The sequence below is a fragment of the Episyrphus balteatus genome, chromosome 2, assembly GCF_945859705.1.
Source record: "Episyrphus balteatus chromosome 2, idEpiBalt1.1, whole genome shotgun sequence".
Classification (NCBI taxonomy): domain Eukaryota; kingdom Metazoa; phylum Arthropoda; class Insecta; order Diptera; family Syrphidae; genus Episyrphus; species Episyrphus balteatus.
In genome coordinates, this window is record NC_079135.1 from 108,453,904 (window position 1) to 108,473,283 (window position 19,380).

Consider the following 19,380-nt stretch of genomic DNA (forward strand, 5'->3'; position numbering starts at 1 on the left):
GTACGCTGCTCGCGCTAAATTTTAGCCAAGATAAAATTCCCATACAAGTTATCGATAATTTGTATGGGATCCATTTTAGCTGAGATAAAATTTTTCGATAATTTGTATGGGAGCTAAAATTTAGCGTGAGCTGCGTACCAGGCTTAATGATCATTGATGCGTTCTTTTATACGACGATGTTAACTATTGTTAACAATAGTTAACTTTCATCGTTCCTAAATGAGAAAAAAGTTACAAAGTGTAACATCGTGACGTCACAACATCGTTCCTAAATCCAGTGTTGAAGTGTCAAATAGTTACATTTTGTTACTTTTTCCAACTCAGCTTCTGGACTTGAGTTTCAATGTAAATCTGTCAAACACAACTAAATGGGGAAGAGAGGGGATGATGTGAGAAGAGAATTTCTTGTTTGTTTCCATATTTGAAATTATTGAATGCATATTTTTGTTTCAATTTGCTTAGAATTCAATTAAAAAGAATTATTTCAGTACCAAATTAATTTTTTCTTGTTTATTCATTCATAAAATTAATCTCAAAAATTTTTCTTTTGACAGATCAACAAAATGTAACATTTAGTCGTTCCTAAATCAAAGTTAACATTTTGTAACAAAATGTAACAAAAACAAATACAACGATTTTTTTGACATAACAACAATAGTTAACATTGTTCAATAAAAGAACGGACCACATACCTTGTCTTTTTATACCATGCGAGTATTGTACCTACAGCATAGGAACACGTCTTTTATAGCAACTTCCCATAAAAGTATTTTCCAAACAAACACACCTATTTTCTTTCTACCAAAAATGACATTTCGAGGAAGGTGTTTTTTGTTGACATCATAATTTTGCTGTCACTTTTTGAAACTTTCTTGTTGTTTTTTTCCTATTAAAATAAAAATAGTTACAAAATTTTCTCTAATTAGTAGTTTCCTCCTCCTTTCATCACATTTTACTCGAAATTATTCACACAAGTTTTCTAAAGTAAAAAAAAATAAATCATGTCTAATCCATTCGATGATGACAATGGAGAAATTCTCGAAGGATTCCTCTGTCCAATTTGTCGTGAAGATCTTCGTTCACTCGAATTCCTAACAGATCATGTTGAAAATTTCCATGCTGAAGAACAAGACGCCCTAAAATCTATATTCAAAGATATTTTCAGCAAAGCTAAACGTAAAATTAAATCAAACTTTGATGATTCCATTGATTTAGCTAGAAGTTTGGATCGTGATGTCCGGATTACAAACAGCAGCAATACAACAACCCGTGGCAATGTATTCAACTATATGGTCCAATCCGTTGGAACTGAACGTTCACACTATTCATATTTTATCTCTGTGAGGTAAGTTCATTTAACAGAATTTATCAATGAACACCAAATGACTCATGATTTGGGTTTTGTTTTGTAGGAATCCTAGATTAGAGCGATATGCCAGTGAAACTAATAAACTGATAATCCGATTGCATAAACTACTCAAAGATATGCCCGCCGAGCCAGTTCAAAGGAAACAACACGAACAAAATGTACAGCAAAACCACAATGCACAGTGCGTCGATTGTATGGAGATGGTGGACAAAAAACGTTTTTCCAAAACTATGTTGACTTTGAGGAAAAAAAATGTTGCAAATGTTATAAGAACAAGTTTTACAAAATTTAACAAAATTTTTACGCCCCCTGCCACTCCCATTTTCTATATATAATTGCTGATATCTTCAAATCGTCCCTTCTTTCCAAGGTCATGTAAACGTTGATTAATTTTCAACTCAAAAAATATCTTGAGGAACGAAAGCTTCTTATTGACCGGCAGTACGGCATTCGTAGCAACAGGTCCACTGGTGATCTGATAGTTTATCTCACCGAACAGTGGAACAAATCCTTACATCGTTTTGGAGAAAGTAGAAAGCTCTTCTTTCGAAAATGGGTGCTTTTGGAGTCGATGAGTCTCTTCTTCGCTGGATAAGTCTGAAACCAAGAAAATAAATTCTAGTGTGCCCCAGGACTCCGTTCTGTCTCCTACTCTCTCATTTTTTTAAATTATCACCTTTCTGAAACTTCTAATCCACTTAACTGTTTTGCTGATGATAGTACCCTTACCCTCAGTTTTTCATATTCGTTTCCGGATTCTCGCCCATATTTTTCGGATATGGATCTCCAACGGCTAAATAATGATAAGCTCATTAAATTCTGATCTTGATAGCATTTTCCAATGGGGAATACAAAATCGCGTAGAATTTAATGTTTCAACAACATAATGCTGTTTACTTTCATTAAAGCGTAACCTGTCTCCTATGAGTGAAGAAACCGAAAAACTTTCTACTCTCGGTATGTGCATTTATAAACCACCTCCTGTGGAATGAACACATATTTGACACCGCTTAATCCACTATAGCAGTTATTTATAAGGCATATATTCATCCAAAGCTCGAGTTTAGCTCCCACATCTAGGCAGGTGCTCCAATTACCTCGTTGAGTTTCTTGGATAGAATACAAAATAGAGCTATAAAAATGGTAGATGATAGATCAATAACTGATACAATTACGTCCCTCGAGCACCGTCGTCGTAACGTGTCTCATATCTCTCGTTATTCTATCGTAATTTTTATAAGCAATGCTCCGACGAATTAGCTAGTTGCATTGCTCCCCTCAGTTTACCCTCGAGTCCATTCTCGGACGTACCGTTTTTTTCAGCCGTACTACCCGACTCCGTTTTTCCATGCCATTTCAAGGCTCAGAACTTCAAAACTAATATTAATCGGTATCTCCTTTCAAATCCCTCCCTTAGTCCTGAAGCTCGTGCGTTAGGATTCCCTTAGAGACAAACCTGCCCGCCCCCTCACATATTTCAAAAACGATTTGCACCATTTTAATAACACTTAAGAAATTTAATTATTTAGTTGAATTCAATAACACAAAATAGTGTCAACTGAATCCATTCCAACCACGCCCACTTTAGTGGCTAAAGGTTTAAAAATCTGTTTGGGGTCTTCGGTCTTGTCTTACTGTTACCTGCATTATAAATAGGCGATACATTTTGCAGATAGATTAAAATGCTACCAGGAAGTGTTAGACTATTTTTAAGCTTAGTTTGGAGCTCCTTGAAGAGAGCAGCATATTAGACTGATTCAAAAAAAATTTTTTTTTGTTCAAAGCATTGTTGAAAATATTATTGGAAATGAAAAAAAAATACTGTAAAAGTTTCAGCCCTTAATGTTAACATTTAGTACCGCCGCATCGCAGATTTCTATTTCCCATTAGATTTGTATGGGAAAGATTGTGTATTTGTGTTTAGAATTTTTTATCTTTTGAATGGTTCATCCAAAAGGCTTGACAAAATCATTTTCTTTTATAAAATTGTCCGCTCTACAAAAAAGCTCATATTCGAAGTTTCGTTTCGAAGTTATTCAACTTTAAAATATAAAAAGTAATTTTTCTCATTTTCTTACGATTTTTTGACGAAATTATTAGGTTTTTCAAAAAATTTGGCAAAATTTTCGAATATTTGTATTCTACGTTGTGTTTTGGTTTCACAGAACCATTTATATAACTCTCAAACCCCTAATACTATCATATTAGATTTCTTCAATAAATTCGAATTATTCATTTTTTCAACTAAAAATTATTTAAATTAATTTTTCGCGTCCGTTTTTTTTTTAATTTTATAAATGCAATTTTGTAGAGCATTCAATTTTATACAAGAAATTTTGATGAAAAATTAAAAAGATAAAAAACTCTAAACACAAATACACAATCTTTCCCATACAAATCGTATGGGAAATAGAAATTTGCGATGCGGCGGTACTAAATGTTAACATTTAAGGGCTGAAACTTTTACAGTATTTTTTTTCGTCATTTCCAACAATATTTTCAACAATGCTTTGAACAAAAAAATTTTTTTTTTTGAATCAGTCTAATATATGTATATATTAGGGCGGGTCAAAAAAAAATCGAAATTCTTTTTTTTTTTTGATTTGGTACTCCGAAAAATCGATTGCTAGACACCTCTAGAACATACACACCAAATATGAGCTCCTAATATTAATGGGAAGGTCCTCCGCTTCGCAATTTTCCATTTTTACATCAAGCTTCTACTAAAAAAAAATCATTTTTTTTAAATCGACTTTTTAAAATTTCTTTACATATTCTTGTAGGAAATTAAACGCTCTCCAAAAAAGTCCTTGAACACTTTTTTCGTTTATCTAACCGTTTAATAGATATTTAAGGTCCAAAAATCGAGAAAATCTTTAAAAATTCGATTTTTGTTCTTAATTTTGTAGCAAATTAAAAAATTATAATAATCAAACGCGGAAGACATATTCTTGTTGGAAATAGATTGTTCCACAAAAAAGGTCTTGTTAACTTTTTTCATTAATCTAACCATTCTAAAGATATTCGAGGTCAAATTTAAAAAAAAAATTATAAAAACATTTTTTACTTTTCAAAATTTTCCTATTCACTGAAAATTCATTATTTTCAAATTAGCAAGATATATTCTTGTAGGGGCTTAAACGTTCTACAAAAAAATTCTTGGAATCAAATTGATTGCTTTAACAAATTTAAAAAAAAAGAAATTGTATTTTTATTTTTTTTTTATTTTTGTCCACTAGTCGAAGCACTGTGCATTGGTTTGTCTGTTTTTTTTTTTTATAAAATAAAATCCATTTCAGATAGTTCCATGGCTGGACGGAAGTTCAGTTAAACTTTGTCCCAATTGTGCCAAGAGTTTTCACATCGCTCGGCGACAACACCACTGCCGACTATGCGGCAGTATTATGTGCAATGATTGTTCCAAATTTCTTCCTCTTGATGATGCTTGTAGGTTCCCTCTTCTTTTTTTTTGTATCAAATATCCTCTGACTTGACTTTCTTTCAGTGGAACTAGCTAGTTTAACCATGTCAAGAACCGATCCCATTCCAAAGTCTAAAGATGAACGTCTAAACAGCATTCGCACCTGTGATCATTGTCTCTGGTTATTGGAGACGCGCAAAGAAATGCACGACAGTCGGACTTGCCGTCCTCCGACCTCTGTCATCTATGACGAAATCCAACAAATGAAAAAAAATATCCTGCCTGACATCGAAATGTATCTTAAAATAATTGATAGTTTGTATTCGGGTGATTCGATATTCACACTTGCCGATGCAAGTGCATTGCGTGGTAAAATTGGACAGGTTGCTGAAATGGTGGATTTTAAGAGTAAGAAGATACTAATGCAACCATGTCAGGAGGGTAGTCGAGAGGAGGCTATGAAGAAATCAATTCGGTTGTCGTGTGTGCAATTTATTAAAGAGAGAATGTTATCCATTCCACCGCTGCCGGGGGAAGTGGAAATAAAGAAGATTCAGGATAAAAAGCGAATGGAAACTGAGCAGAGGATAGAAACGGAACGTAGATTGGCAGTGGAGGCTTATGAAAAGTATGGTTTGGCTGATGGTAGTGATGGTGCTGGTAGCGGTGAATCATATGCATCGGGGGTGAGTATTTAATTTTCTCATTGAGTTAATTTATAATTGAATCATTTATTTTCAAAACATAATAAGTCCACTTTTATTAAAAATTCGTTTTTTTTTTTTTACTAAATTGTTACTCTAGGGATAACCACGTCTATCTTCAAAATAATGAAGTATCTACTCCATCTATATCCGATTTTACAGCTAAGCGAAATATTTTTTTTAGTATCAAAAACAGGATAAATCCCGGACTTATCATCTTTTGAAAATAAACAACAGCTTTTTTATGTGTAAATGCTATATTAAGGTACTGGCTGAAAATCTTAAGTTTAAAGAGTCTTTAAAGTTAAAGAAGCACTCCGGACATTATATTTTAATCTCAAATACAATTTTGTGATAGACTGGGGATGAAAGCAAAACTGTGAACCCATTTTAAAACTAATTTCACATCCGTTTATTTTCAAAGTATGATAAGTCCAAAAGCGTTTTTATTTTTTATCTTTTGAACTATCTCTCCAAAAATTAAAATCGAAACGGTATTTTGTACCTAGGCAAAAGTTCTACAGAATATATTTTTTATAAATTTTGCAACACACATCAAAAGAAAATAGAACGTTTTTTTCTACTCCTGAAAAATTTAAAATCATGAACTTATCATGTTTTGAAAATAAATGATTCAATTATAACATCGATTATTATCGACGTTAAATTAAATAAGAAGTTGGCTGCCTGATTATAATTTCTACTAGACTAGAATGCGTGTTGAAACAAAATATTTTGTTTAGATTTTGAAGCGCTCTGAAACGTGAATTTCTTTTTTTTTAAATGATTTGTAATCAAAATTTCAACCATTTAATCACCACTTAAAGGTTTTATCTTTACACATAAATCTGATTAGTTTCCCTAAAATTAACATAGCAACAAATACATCAATAATTGATATGAAATCCCAAGATTATTTTGGGATTATCCGGCATGTTATTATTGAAGCATATACGTATGTTGTATCAAAAAATTTTCTTCATGCTCAAATGAACGTCAAATATTTGTTTAATCGGTTATCTTACCATCGAAGTGTCTTTTCAACATCAAACTAGCTAGCATATAATAAAATCTATTGAAAAGATAAAACGCATTCACTACATTTCTTTACAATCTTTTAAACCCCATTTGTGGTATTACGAAAATTTCTTTCTTTACAATTTAGAAAGCTAGATTTTAAATTTAAGAACGTAAGTGGTTCAAAAAGACACTCAAAATTTCACATTTCTAGCGCAACTTTTATTATGCAAACAACAATATTATTAGGAGGCTTATATATGTATGTGCGTGCATGTGTTGATAAGAAAATGCTATCGGCAATTTTTATTTTTTGTAGTGTCCGACAAAATGGTTTTAAAAGATATCATAAAACAAGTTGAGACTGAAACTCAAGTAGAATTAACATTAACCGTAAATTTATTTATGGTGCACGATTCATACAAAGTGTTTACCAATGACTTAAAAATGATTGCAAAGGGACAACCTCTAAGAGGGTTTGACTCATAAATGTATCGAAAGCAATGCAACATCTGTATTTTTTATTCGAAAAAAAATATTAAGTCAATAAATAGATAATAAAACGAACTAAACTTTAAGAAAAAGAAATACTGAGAATTTCGAAAAAAAAGTTTGGTTTTTAGTTAATAGGAAACCTACTTTAAAATTGATTTTTATGATTCGATCGCTTACGAAGCATTTTTTAAATGAAAATTACACTTTTTAATGTTTTTTTTTTTTTATTTTTATTTTGTTTGTTGGCTTACAAAGCCCTTAATATGGATGCAATTTTAGTTTAACATTGATTCGGGATATTTCATGATATAGACATAACACCCAAAATTTTTAATATGAATAAAATTTATCTTATCTGAACTAACGTCAATTCAATATGATGGAAAAGTACCCTCCATTCATTTGATTTCATTATAATCGATTTATTTTCTTATTCGACCATCCGGAGACTGCCAAGCATCTTTGTGGTTGGTGAATCTAGTAGTGCTAAACTATGTACAGTGGCGAGCAAAAAAATAGCAGTGCTTTGAAGAATATTTTAAATAAAGCTTTAAACATTAAAAAAGCTTTGATTTTGGAATTTTTTTTTAAGCAAAACTCCTTAAGTTTCATTAAAATTTAATTTTTAGTAAGAATGGAATTTAATTTATCTCTAATAAGCTGAAAAATAATCCAAAAACAAAATAAACCTCAAAAAATTAGAAGCATAATATTTTGCAAGCTATCCAGGTGCCAGAGCTGGTTAATTATAGTTTTGATCCAAGATATTAGGCCAAGTCCATAGTACCAGAAGAACCCCCAAAACTTTATACTGGATCCTCAAAGTTAATTAGTTTTTGTAATGTATCTTGGGTTGAATTTCGTTTTCCGTGTTCGTCGCACAAATAGCCGAGACCCTAGATCACCATAAAGAACCAATTTTCTCTCATCAGTACAGAAAATATTCAAGAAAATATAGAGGGTTCAATATAAAGTTTTAAGGATTCTTCTGGTACTATGGACTTGGCCTAATATCTTGGATCAAAACTATAATTAACCAGCTCTGGCACCTGGATAGCTTGCAAAATATTATGCTTCTATTACGCCGACACCAAATAAAGCTTAAATGCTTCTTCCAACAGGATAATAACCCAAAAAACACCGACAGGGCAGCCAGGCAATGGTTTAAAGATACTAAGATTGAGGTCATTAAGTGACCCGCTTAGTCCTTCAGACCTCAATCCCTTCTAGGAACTTTGGGGTTATATAAAATTAGATGTGTCTTAAGCCAAAACTTAAAATAACGGGAGTTATGAACCGTTGTTGAGCGGGTTTTGGTGATCTTTAACACCTGAAAGATCTCAGGGACTTTACGACTTCATGGAAGGTCGTTGCGAAGCGGTAGTTAAAAATAACGGTCAAGGGAGCAAATACTACCTTTTCTCTAATAAATTACCGTTAAATTGAACTTTTTTCGTCCTTGTTTTATTTAAATTTAATAGAAAAACAAAATCACTGCTATTATTTTGCTCGCTTTAATTTGAGGTTTATTTTGTTTTTGGATTATTTTTCAGCTTATTAGAGATAAATTAAATTCCATTCTTACTAAAAATTAAATTTTAATGAAACTTAAGGAGTTTTACTTAAAAAAAATTCCAAAATCAAAGCTTTTTTAATGTTTAAAGCTTTATTTAAAATATTCTTCAAAGCACTGCTATTTTTTTGCTCGCAGCTGTATGTATGATGTAAAAAAGCCTTATTGCATGTCCAAAATCGCTTACGAGTAGTTTAAAATTATTGTAAACCCTTTACTTTATAACTTTGCATTAAGTGAAAAAGAAAATACGCCCCTTGTCTACGGCATGCATGCCCAATGTGTACATTTTAACCCTTACTCCGTTCTCTCTTCTAGTCTGCCCTCCACACCTTGGACAATTGGAGTGCTTATCAAATATCAACATCTGGTGCTGCTAGCAACGATCCACTAGTTGAACAAATTAACATCATTAAAGGTTACATCAAACAAGCACGCACTGCAATGCGTTTCGATGAAGTTGCCACTTTAGAACTGAATTTACGTGAATTACAAAGAGAATTCTATATGCAACACCAACAAAGTGGCCAAGGAGGAGGAGTATCAAATAATACCAACAACCCCAACACCACCACCAAATCCACACAATAGAAGGGATAAAAAAAGGATACAAAACAATCGTTATATTATTATTAATTAAGAGTAAATTTTTTATTGCATTCACCCTTTTAAAAAATTAAATTAATAAAAAAAAATTAATATATTATTATTACATACTCGTGTAAATGTAGAAAAAGAAGCTTTTTTGTGCAAAACTACTACCAACAACAAAATACAATATAAAATAATAGCTAAAAGAGCAGATAGTTGTTTTTTTCTTTGTGCTTTTTTATAGGTTTTTTTTTACTTGGAACTAACAAAATGCGCGCTAATTTTTTGTGCTTAGAGAGTATATAGTTAAATATTTTTCATATAGATTTTTTTAAGTTTTCTATACAAAAAAAAATAATATAAATGTGCGTTGTTTGTTAATTTCAAAGAAAAGACAATTGAGAATCCAATCTTATGCCTTCATTCCAATAGATTCAACAAGGGCATTGACCTTGTCGACATATTCCTTTTGGGCATCATCCGATGATTTGCCCTTCAATTTGTTCCATGCCTCCCACTTGGCCTTGCCTTTGAAGTCCAAGAAACCTGGTTTATCTGTTGATTTGTAAAATAAGTCAATAAGAAAGATTACTCATCATGTTAACAGACAGAATAGAGATAACCTATGCAAAAAGGTGAGGTGTTTTTTTTTTTTTTTCTTAACTTACCAGTATTGCAATCGCCAACAGTTGCCTGTTTGTAGAGACCGTATAATTCTAAAAGGTCATTGTCGGCTGGTGCGGTTTTCAAGTTCTTGACATCTTCGGCGGCTTTATCGAATTGCTAAATGCAAATTAAAAGAATTTTTAGCAGTTTCTAGAATTGGGGTAAAAAATGAATGTACTTACTTCCTTGGTGGACATGGTTGTGGATTGATTTTTAGAACTTTTTCAAGATTGCAAAGAAAAACCTGTAAATGTAAATTTTGTTGAACAAATCGATAAATAGGTAAAATATCTTGTTTTAAATTGATGTAAAGATGTTTTAGAAATAATGAGGAAGTTAGCAATTTGATTGAATGAAAAATTTTATAGTAGGTACTTGTTAAAATTTATCAGGCGATTTTTAAGGTGGGGTTGGGAGATGCGGATGAAAAAATAAAGAGACACCTTGGTACTTACTTTGATGGAAAATGAATGTGAATGTGGAAAAAATAGAAATGAAAATTTGCCGGGTGTCATTTTTTTTTTGTTCTTTTTGTACTGTTATCTCTGTCGGAAAAAAAATTATGCAGGATGTGTTCAAAAAATAGGGTTATTATTTAGAGATGTGTCAATTAGTTCAAAATATATAACGAATTGATTCGTTACTAAAAAAAGATGCAAATTTTACTTGCAGATCGAGTTAAATTTTAGCTGGGATAAAATTCCCATACGAATTATCGATAACTTGTATGGGAATATAATCTCGGCTAAAACTTAGCGCGAACAGCGTACCAGGCTTATGTATGTGATGTATCATCTTTGAAATAGGGCCCAGGCATTATCTATAGGGGTAAGCCTGGTACGCTGCTCGCGCTAAATTTTAGCTCCCATACAAATTATCGAAAATTTTTATCTGAAAAAACGATCCCATACAAATTATCGATAACTTGTATGGGAATTTTATCTTGGCTAAAATTTAGCGCGAGCAGCGTACCAGGCTGTATTCACGATCTGGTGCAACAGGCCTAGTAAAAATGTAAAATTTTATTTTTTTTACAATAGATCGTGAACGCCCCTCTTCTTATCTATAGTAAATATTGAATGAAATCCATGATGTTTTTTTCCCTCCACCGTTGCTTCTTCTTTTTTTTCCATTTTTTATAATTTAATTCTTTGTTTTGTTCGGGTTAATTAATTTTCACTAATTACACTGTGCAAGTTTTTTGAAAAAAATTTTTGAGACAGGCGCGCGATTAACTGTTTCGCCCTATTTCGGACCCGAGAAATCCATTGGCATCATTAGTTTTTCGATTTATCGGTACGACTTCGAACAAAATTTTTTTTGAAAGTTTTTTCAATTATTTTGAGAATTTTCCACTGTTTTTAGTCATTTTTCAATCAAAAACAATGTTTATATTGCTAATAATTCTGCTCAAACGTTATTTGCTAAATTGTAAACAATTTTGAACAATTTATTTGAAAGTTTAGTAATTTTTTTTGAAATTTTTTTAAAAAAATCGGAATTTTTTACATTGTTATCGTTTTTTCGCACAAAAACAAAAACATGTTCTCTTTTGCACAAATACATAGCATGTTTTCCATTAAAAATTAATTTAACTGTTAAAGCCTGGTACGCTGCTCGAGCTAAATTTTAGCCAAGATAAAATTCCCATACAAGTTATCGATAATTTGTATGGGACTCATTTTAGCTCAGCTAAAATTTTTCGATAATTTGTATGGGAGCTAAAATTTATCGCGAGCAGCGTACCAGGCTTAATTTAGTGTTGGTTAAACCTTGACATAATATCGATAGCATCGATAACAAAAAAATATCGAGTATATCGATACTTCACAAAACTATCGATAGTTTCAATACTTCCAAATTATTTTACCACAAGGCTACCGATATTATCGATAGCTTTGAAATTAATTAAACACAATTTGAACTACAAGTTAAGTTTTCGTTTGACATTGGATGTAAACAACGAATTAACATATACCCCGTTTGTATGGCGATTTGAATCCGAATTGAATCAGGATTTAGGTCTATATATACCTGAATCGAATTGAATCCGGATTTGTCGATCCGATCCGACTCGGGGAGCTGAATCGAATCGAAAATATGCATATATACCAAACGAATTGAATACTCGAGATATAATTTATGGTGGAAATTGTGTGTGATTGTCTTCTTATTTGCAAATTTTACTGTATGTATGTATTATGATATCTAGTTTAACTTGCGCTTTGTTTTTGGTTAGATTTTTCTATTTTACTGCAAATATATTAAAAAGAAAAATTGTGTTTTCGATTCTATTTCAATTCGATTCCTCGATCTGGTACTTCCATATACCTGGATCGAAATTTCGATTCAGTTTCAATTCGATCTTTAAATCGGTCATACAAACGGGGTAATAGTGTTTGGTAGATATCGATAGTTTCCATTGTCGATTGTATCGATAGTTTTAAGAAAAAATATCGGTAGCCTTGTGGTATAATAATTTGGAAGTATTGAAACTAGCGATAGTTTTGTGAAGTATCGATATACTCGATATTTTTTTGTTATCGATGCTATCGATAGTATGTCAAAGTTTAACCAACACTAAATTAACAGTTAAATTAATTTTTAATGGAAAACATGCTATGTGTTTGTGCAAAAGAGAACAAAAACAGCGAAAAAACGATAACAATGTAAAAAATTTCGATTTTTTTTTTTAAATTTCAAAAAAAATCACTAAACTTTCAAAAAAATTGTTCAAAATTGTTTACAATGTCTTTCTACTGGTAGCAAATAACGTTTGAGCAGAATTATTAGCAATATAAACAATGTTTTTGATTGAAAAATGACTAAAAACAGTGGAAAATTCTCAAAATAATTGAAAAAACTTTCAAAAAAAATTTTGTTCGAAGTCGTACCGATAAATCGAAAAACTAATGATGCCAATGGATTTCTCGGGTCCGAAATATGGCGAAACAGTTATTCGCGCGCCTGTCAAGAATTTCGACTTGCACAGTGTTATTATACATCAAAAGAAACTAAATTACGGGACATATGAGTTGCGACAACCCTTATAAACAGAATAAAAAGGACAAACTGTTTATCATGGGCGACGCGACGACGCGACGGTGAGCTGCCATCTGTCAAAAATAATTTTACACCATTGTATTTTTATTTTCAATAGGGTTAAGCCTGGTACGCTGCTCGCGCTAAATTTTAGCTGAGATAAAATTCCCATACAAGTTATCGATAACTTGTATGGGATCCATTTTATCTCGGCTAAAAATTTTCGATAATTTGTATGGGAGCTAAAATTTAGCGCGAGCAGCGTACCAGGCTTTAGGGTATAGCAAAAGTGCAAGACCATTGTAAAATTTCAATCCACATATTTTGTTGTTGTAGTGTTGTAAGATTTTACACTTTTGCACTTTTGCAATGATACTAGACCAGTTGCATCGGATCGTGAATACCCCTTATGTGTTGTGGTGTTTTAAATGTTTATCCCTTTCTTTGCAGATTTGAAAGTGCAAAACAATTAAATTTCATTAATATAAACACGCCTAAGAAGTTCTGTTCCCCAAACATCTACGTCCCTCTCTCTCTCTCTCTCTCTCTCAATCTTTTCAATTTTCTGTTTGACAGTCAGCTGTCTGTATTTCAACATTTGCCATAACTACAAAATTTGGGTACTTGTCAAGTAGTAGTTTTTTGTGTGCGTTTTCCTCAAAAAAAAAACCCGATTCGAGTTGTGAAATATATAAAAATTTCTTTTGCACGAGCCAAAAAAATGCCAACAACGAAATCCAATGTGATATTTTCGGTAAATATAAATAACTAACTTTTAATTCAAATAACCAATATCAATTAATTGCAATAGAATCCAGAGAAAAAGCCACTCGAAGAACTCATTCTAATTGTCGATGAAGATGGTGTCAACATAAAAGTTCCAGCTTTGGTATGAAGAAACCTATTTTATTTCATAAATTTTAAGTATTTTAGTCATAAGAAAGTTGTCATCTTTTAGCACAAACGATGGGCAACCCGAGACGCCTTTACAACTTATCTTCCACTCGTTGTTTCGGGCGGCAAACTTAAAACCGATGCTGATTTAGACGAGTGGATATTTGAAGCTGATTGGTTTTTGAAAGACATGTTATTTCTTCTCGAATTAAAGCATCATGAGTAGGGTTTTCATTATATTTCACTTGGGAAGGAAAAATTCTATAAAAAACAACTTAATTCTAGATTCTGGTCATACATGATCCATCAAGATGCCGCCATGAATGCGGTTCTATCATTTCTAATAAAAGCCACCCCTTTCTACATAGACTTGTCCTCCCTACCCTCTGACAAACGAGTTACTATCCTGTACTCGGATGTTGTAGCAGCTGTTGTTCGTGTCATCTGTCGCATCATTACCAACAAAGAAACCGATGAAGAATGGATTTCGAAAGATCAACTCAAGTCTTTAATTTATTCCAATTTTCTCATTTCCATACCAATGCTTTTTGATTTAATTATTGCTCTTGGTGATTCCAATATGAGTATTTTAAAGAAAATATTCGATACTGTGTTTCGAATTGAACCAAAGTACAAAGATGATTTGACAATTGCTTTGCAATATTTGATTACTACTTTTGAGACTATTAAGCAACAGGCGGAAAATGATGAGAATGTGGGTGGGAATAATGAGAATTTAGAAACACCTTATGATGATTTGGTGTTGTACACACTGGATTGTGTATTTACTTTGAGTATATTGTTGGAAATCTATCCGGATGCTCGAAAAATATGCTGTGACATTAATTTAGGACAAAGGTGGGTTTACTAAAGCTTTAATTTTTACTTCTATTTTATTTCTATTTCATTTCAATTTTATTTTTATTTTATTTAAATTTTATTTCAATTTTTTTTCTATTTTATTTCAATTTTAATTCAATTTTATTTCAATTTTATTTCTATTTTATTTCTATTTTATTTCAATTTTATTTCTATTTTATTTCTATTTTATTTCTAGTTTGTTTCTATTTTATTTCTATTTTGTTTCTATTTTATTTCTATTTTATTTCTATTTTATTTCTATTTTATTTTATTTTATTTTAGGTATTTTATTTTATTTTATATTATTTTATTTTATTTTATTTTATTTTATTTTATTTTATTTTATTTTATTTTATTTTATTTTATTTTATTTTATTTTATTTTATTTTATTTTATTTTATTTTATTTTATTTTATTTTATTTTATTTTATTTTATTTTATTTTATTTAATTTTATTTTATTTTATTTTATTTTATTTTATTTTATTTTATTTTATTTTATTTTATTATATTTTATTTTATTTTATTTTATTATATTTTATTTTATTTTATTTTATTTTATTTTATTTTATTTTATTTTTCTAACGGTTTCTATTCTTCTAGATTAACATACTTTTACGACAACACTATTCCATATCTTTATAAAAATATTTATATTATCAATCCTAATGCATCGAGCTTGAAATGGTTAAATGAAACAAGAGTGCAGCTGATGAAGGCTTTTCGAAGTATCGTTTATTTGCATATTGAAAATGTTATGGCAGATCCGTAAGATTTTTGTTTATACATATACATATGAAGGGCTAAGAGCTGAAGTGAACCAAGTCACAAAAAGTGAATTCGGAGATATTACGAGTGAAAGTAAATACGTTTCCATTGAATCTTATGGTGAATATTTTTTTGAACAAATGACAATTTGAATCGAATCGCTTTTGGATCAAACTAATGAAATAAGTTAGTAGAGTCAAACCTTGCGCAGATTTTGGCACTAGATTTTGATTTTTTTTCTTCTTTTTTTTTTGACTTGGTCCGTTTCAGCTGTGAAACCTCCATGCAATACACTTGATTATAATTGATTTTTTTAAATTTTTTTCCAGGGAGAGTAGCTTAAGACCAGCAGAAGAATTTGTTGCTATCATGACTGAGTGTTTATCGGATCGTGTTTTTGTTATTGATTATCAGCGAGAATATCCTATTGAATTGGACGTGGATATATTGAAACAAGCTTGCAAAGATTTGTATCCTTTTTAAATAGTTATTTTTATTTCTTTTTGTTGTTTTCTATAGATAAGGTTTAACTACATCTTTCCTTAAGCGCAAAAAGAGTTTATGAAAAAGAAAATAGTTTTGTTTTTTAAGTTTTCCGGTCCGCTGTCATGAAAGTTTGGAAACCTTCACTTTAACATTTTTAAGCTAATGAAGTCAAAGCTTTATAATAAAGCCTTTATTCGTTAAATTAAGAAACGATTGGAATTAATATTCACCCCCTCATTTAACAATCTTGTAAAATTCAAAACTGATTCAGTGGGGAGGTATTCATGCAGCTCTGATAAACTGATAAAAATCAAGCAAAAATACATGAATATGGTTTTACAGATAGCACAATAATTCGTAAAACTTTCTTATTTTGATATTATGTACAAGAACCTACAGTCAAGCATTTCCTTTTGAAAATGTGTGTGTCTGCTTTTCAATTAACTAATATACCTTCGATAAAAAAAAAATTAAAACCTGCTGTATATTAATTGGAATAAGGGTATTTTTTGTTCTATATTTTGCCGCGTTTGTGCAGCCTTCGTGTTGTTCCAAACCAAAAAAAATTCATGTACTCGTTTTTAGAAAAAGTCGTCATAATAATATAATATATTAGAATTTAGTTAAATAATAAAAAAATTTCTTTGAATTAAAAAAAAAAAATAACATTTGAAGAGCGAAAACAATCTTCACTTCTCCACCCCATTAAATCCTCTCGCAACAGTTATTTTTGTGGTTGAAATGCAAAGTATGTTACTCCATTTTACCAAAACGTTGTTCTTACTAAATATATGACTTCATTAATTAAAACAATTTTATCTTTAAAGCATTTCTTTGACTTCTGTTCAAATATTTTTTTTAATGAATGCATAATATCTCAATAACATTGTTGAAATAATTAGTATTTTTATACTTCACTTATGAACGAGTCATATCAAAACTTAAAAGTGTTTTCCCTATTACTCACGTTTTCAAAGTCAATGCCCTTCATAACTTAAAAACTACTGCTCTAATCCTTATGAAATTATTGCTGTACGTATTTATTTACTAGGAAACTCTGGAGAGGTCTTTGAAATTTAAATTTGTTATTAATAATTTTTTCGCTAAAAATCGCGTTTTCCCTCCAAAGTATTCCAAAAAGTGAAAAATTGAATTTTTCTAGTATTTAACGAATGAATTTGGATTTCGGTTATCCAGCACAAGTTATGAAGGGCACCACAATTTTCCGAGGCACGTCCGAATAATAGCTGCCATCGACGTATTTTTAAAAATATTTTTTCGTGAATATTTTATATAATATTCTTAGAACATCATGCTTAAATGTACCATCATTGTTTTAATTAATAGATTTTAAATGTTCTTTGGTATTAACCTTATACCAAACCCTCTATAAGAATAAAACATTATTTTAACATAGTGTCACCCCAAATCCATTTAAGTGTCGCATTAAACTGTCGTCAATTTTGGCCCATTTATACTTATCAAAAAATTGATTTGATTGATTGATATTTCTCCTAGAAGAGATATTCAAAGACAAAAAATAGACAAGTTCCAAATTTACTTATTTGGGCACTGACAGTGTTTTATTTTCTGCTTCAATTTTGAAGGTATTGCAACATACACGAATATCAATTATTTCAATAATGTTGAAAACATTCAAAGTTATTTCCTTAACCAATATTTTTTATCTAAAGAGATGAATTCAAAACAGATTTTGTAGCTAAAGGCTATAAAGATGAAGCTGATTCTGAAGCTTTAGGAACAATTGAAAGTATCAAAAGCTTACAATTGGATGCATATGAGAATCAGCCATGTGAGTTATATAATTAAAAGTCATAACAAAAAAAAATTTTAACAATTCAAATTTTCCTCTAGATTCATCAAAACCTAATTTGGAAAAACGTCCACAACCAGAAGGAGCCGCTGCAGCACAAATAAACTACGATGATGATAAACCATCTACAAGTAAAGCAGTCAAATTATTTGCAAACACTGCCAACCAAACAAATAATGAACCACCCAAGACTAGAGACATAGATTTAGAAGTAGTTAGTGTTTTAGATGTTCTACCATATCTGGGTGATGGCTTCGTGCGGCGAGTTTTGAATCGATATGATAACTCTGAAGATGCGATAGCAGCTATTTTAGAAAATAATCTACCACCAGATCTAATACATTCAGATCAAAGTGAAGTTTACATCCCACCAGATCCACAAGATACTTTATATCAACAAACTGGCATCAAACGGTTTAATGTTTTCGATGGTGACAAATATGATATCATGACTAATGATAATCCTGATTGCATCATCAAAATTGATAAAGGTTTTCCAAATGCTCCACAAAGCTTAAATGAAATGCTCGACGATAAGAAGGAACTGCAAGCAGTTCGACATCGATATCAAGAGTATACATTGGTGGAAGAGGGTAATGAGTACGATGATGAATATGATGACAGTTATGAAGCTGTTTTGGAAAGTGAGTCCCGTGTTGTAAGATCGCAGCAGTTGAAATCAACTCTTGCTGAAATCGAAGACAGAAGTGACGAAGAAGATGCGGAAGAGTCTGAAGAGGAAGAAGAACAACAACAACAACAGTCTAATGGTAGAACAACAAACCATTATGATAAACAAATGAATTTCTGTGAAAATCCTGAAGATATCCGCGCAAGATATGAAGCTAAACGAGCAGCTAAGTTCGGTAACAATGCAGGTAATAAAGCGCCAACTCCACAAGTGCCACGAGATGTTGTGGGTGCAGCCAAGGGTAAGGGTCAGACCAAAGAAGTTATTATAAATCGTCACAAAAAAGATGTCAACAAATCGAGTCGAGCCAATCACAATCGTAAGGCTGGTGCAGCCTTTAAACGTAGTAAAGGAATGATGGGATAGAGAAAATGTTTTTGTTTGTTTCCTTATTTATTCAAAATAAATCGTTGTTCAAAATGATTTTTGCCAAGCGAAATTATTATAAAAAAAAATAGTTAATTTAATTTTTTATACCTAAGAAATCTATGTATAATTAAAATATAAACTGAACTATGAATGTACAAATTGATATTATTTGACATGTTTTTTTTTTTTTTGGTATCATTGAAAACAATTCTGAAGTGACTGATATCATTTACATTCAGAACTCTAAGAAGTCAGCGAATATAATAAGGTCTTCTCATACTTTTCATGACTATCATCTTTAACAATTACCGCCTTAATAACAACTGCAGCTGTTGGCACTCACTGACCTTTCGGTAGTGACCGTAGACGAGATGTTTATACAAGTGAAACAGTCTTTTTTTAGGACTAGCAGCTAGCAGCCTTAGATAACAGATAACAATGGCCAACAATATTCAACTTTTTGAAATTTTCCACAAAGATTTACATATCGTCGGTGAAACCAGAAAACTGTGTAACTCCATTTTAGCAAATTTTATAGGAGAGCAAAAAAACAAAATAGTTTTGAAGGCATTTGTATGAGTTTTCATTTTCTAATTTGCT

At 31.1% G+C, this 19,380-nt stretch overlaps 3 protein-coding genes across 3 annotated transcripts; 2 read left to right on the forward strand and 1 right to left on the reverse strand.

The window, feature by feature from the left end:
• The first annotated feature begins 835 nt into the window (after nt 1-835).
• LOC129910475 (rabenosyn-5) lies at nt 836-9,352 on the forward strand. The gene is made up of 5 exons (XM_055987877.1): nt 836-1,345; nt 1,413-1,527; nt 4,669-4,816; nt 4,875-5,476; nt 8,898-9,352. Exons 1-5 carry the CDS (start codon nt 1,002-1,004, stop codon nt 9,168-9,170), a joined length of 1,482 nt encoding a protein of 493 aa, XP_055843852.1. The 5' UTR covers nt 836-1,001; the 3' UTR covers nt 9,171-9,352.
• A 58-nt stretch (nt 9,353-9,410) lies between these two features.
• LOC129910476 (acyl-CoA-binding protein) lies at nt 9,411-10,351 on the reverse strand. Its single transcript, XM_055987878.1, has 4 exons — nt 10,292-10,351; nt 10,019-10,080; nt 9,839-9,953; nt 9,411-9,725 (listed from the first exon to the last, which is right to left on the reverse strand). Exons 2-4 carry the CDS (start codon nt 10,031-10,033, stop codon nt 9,583-9,585), a joined length of 273 nt encoding a protein of 90 aa, XP_055843853.1. The 5' UTR covers nt 10,034-10,080; nt 10,292-10,351; the 3' UTR covers nt 9,411-9,582.
• A 3,117-nt stretch (nt 10,352-13,468) lies between these two features.
• Nucleotides 13,469-18,798, forward strand: LOC129910681 (activating signal cointegrator 1 complex subunit 2). The gene is made up of 8 exons (XM_055988148.1): nt 13,469-13,632; nt 13,690-13,767; nt 13,837-13,994; nt 14,058-14,630; nt 15,236-15,400; nt 15,730-15,870; nt 17,581-17,699; nt 17,762-18,798. Exons 1-8 carry the CDS (start codon nt 13,600-13,602, stop codon nt 18,775-18,777), a joined length of 2,283 nt encoding a protein of 760 aa, XP_055844123.1. The 5' UTR covers nt 13,469-13,599; the 3' UTR covers nt 18,778-18,798.
• The last annotated feature ends 582 nt before the right edge of the window (nt 18,799-19,380 follow it).

Bases quoted from the DNA above. Each gene is read 5' to 3' on its own strand.
- LOC129910476 (XM_055987878.1), bottom strand. The intron at 9,726-9,838 runs GTAAGTTAAGAA...ACAAATCAACAG, and splicing joins TGTTGGCGATTGCAATACTG to ATAAACCAGGTTTCTTGGAC.
- LOC129910681 (XM_055988148.1), top strand. From the start codon at position 13,600: ATGCCAACAACGAAATCCAATGTGATATTTTCG. The intron at 13,768-13,836 runs GTATGAAGAAAC...GTCATCTTTTAG, and splicing joins ACATAAAAGTTCCAGCTTTG to CACAAACGATGGGCAACCCG. The intron at 15,401-15,729 runs GTAAGATTTTTG...ATTTTTTTCCAG, and splicing joins GAAAATGTTATGGCAGATCC to GGAGAGTAGCTTAAGACCAG.
- LOC129910475 (XM_055987877.1), top strand. From the start codon at position 1,002: ATGTCTAATCCATTCGATGATGACAATGGAGAAATTCTCGAAGGATTC. The intron at 4,817-4,874 runs GTAGGTTCCCTC...ACTTTCTTTCAG, and splicing joins TCTTCCTCTTGATGATGCTT to TGGAACTAGCTAGTTTAACC. The intron at 5,477-8,897 runs GTGAGTATTTAA...TCTCTCTTCTAG, and splicing joins GTGAATCATATGCATCGGGG to TCTGCCCTCCACACCTTGGA.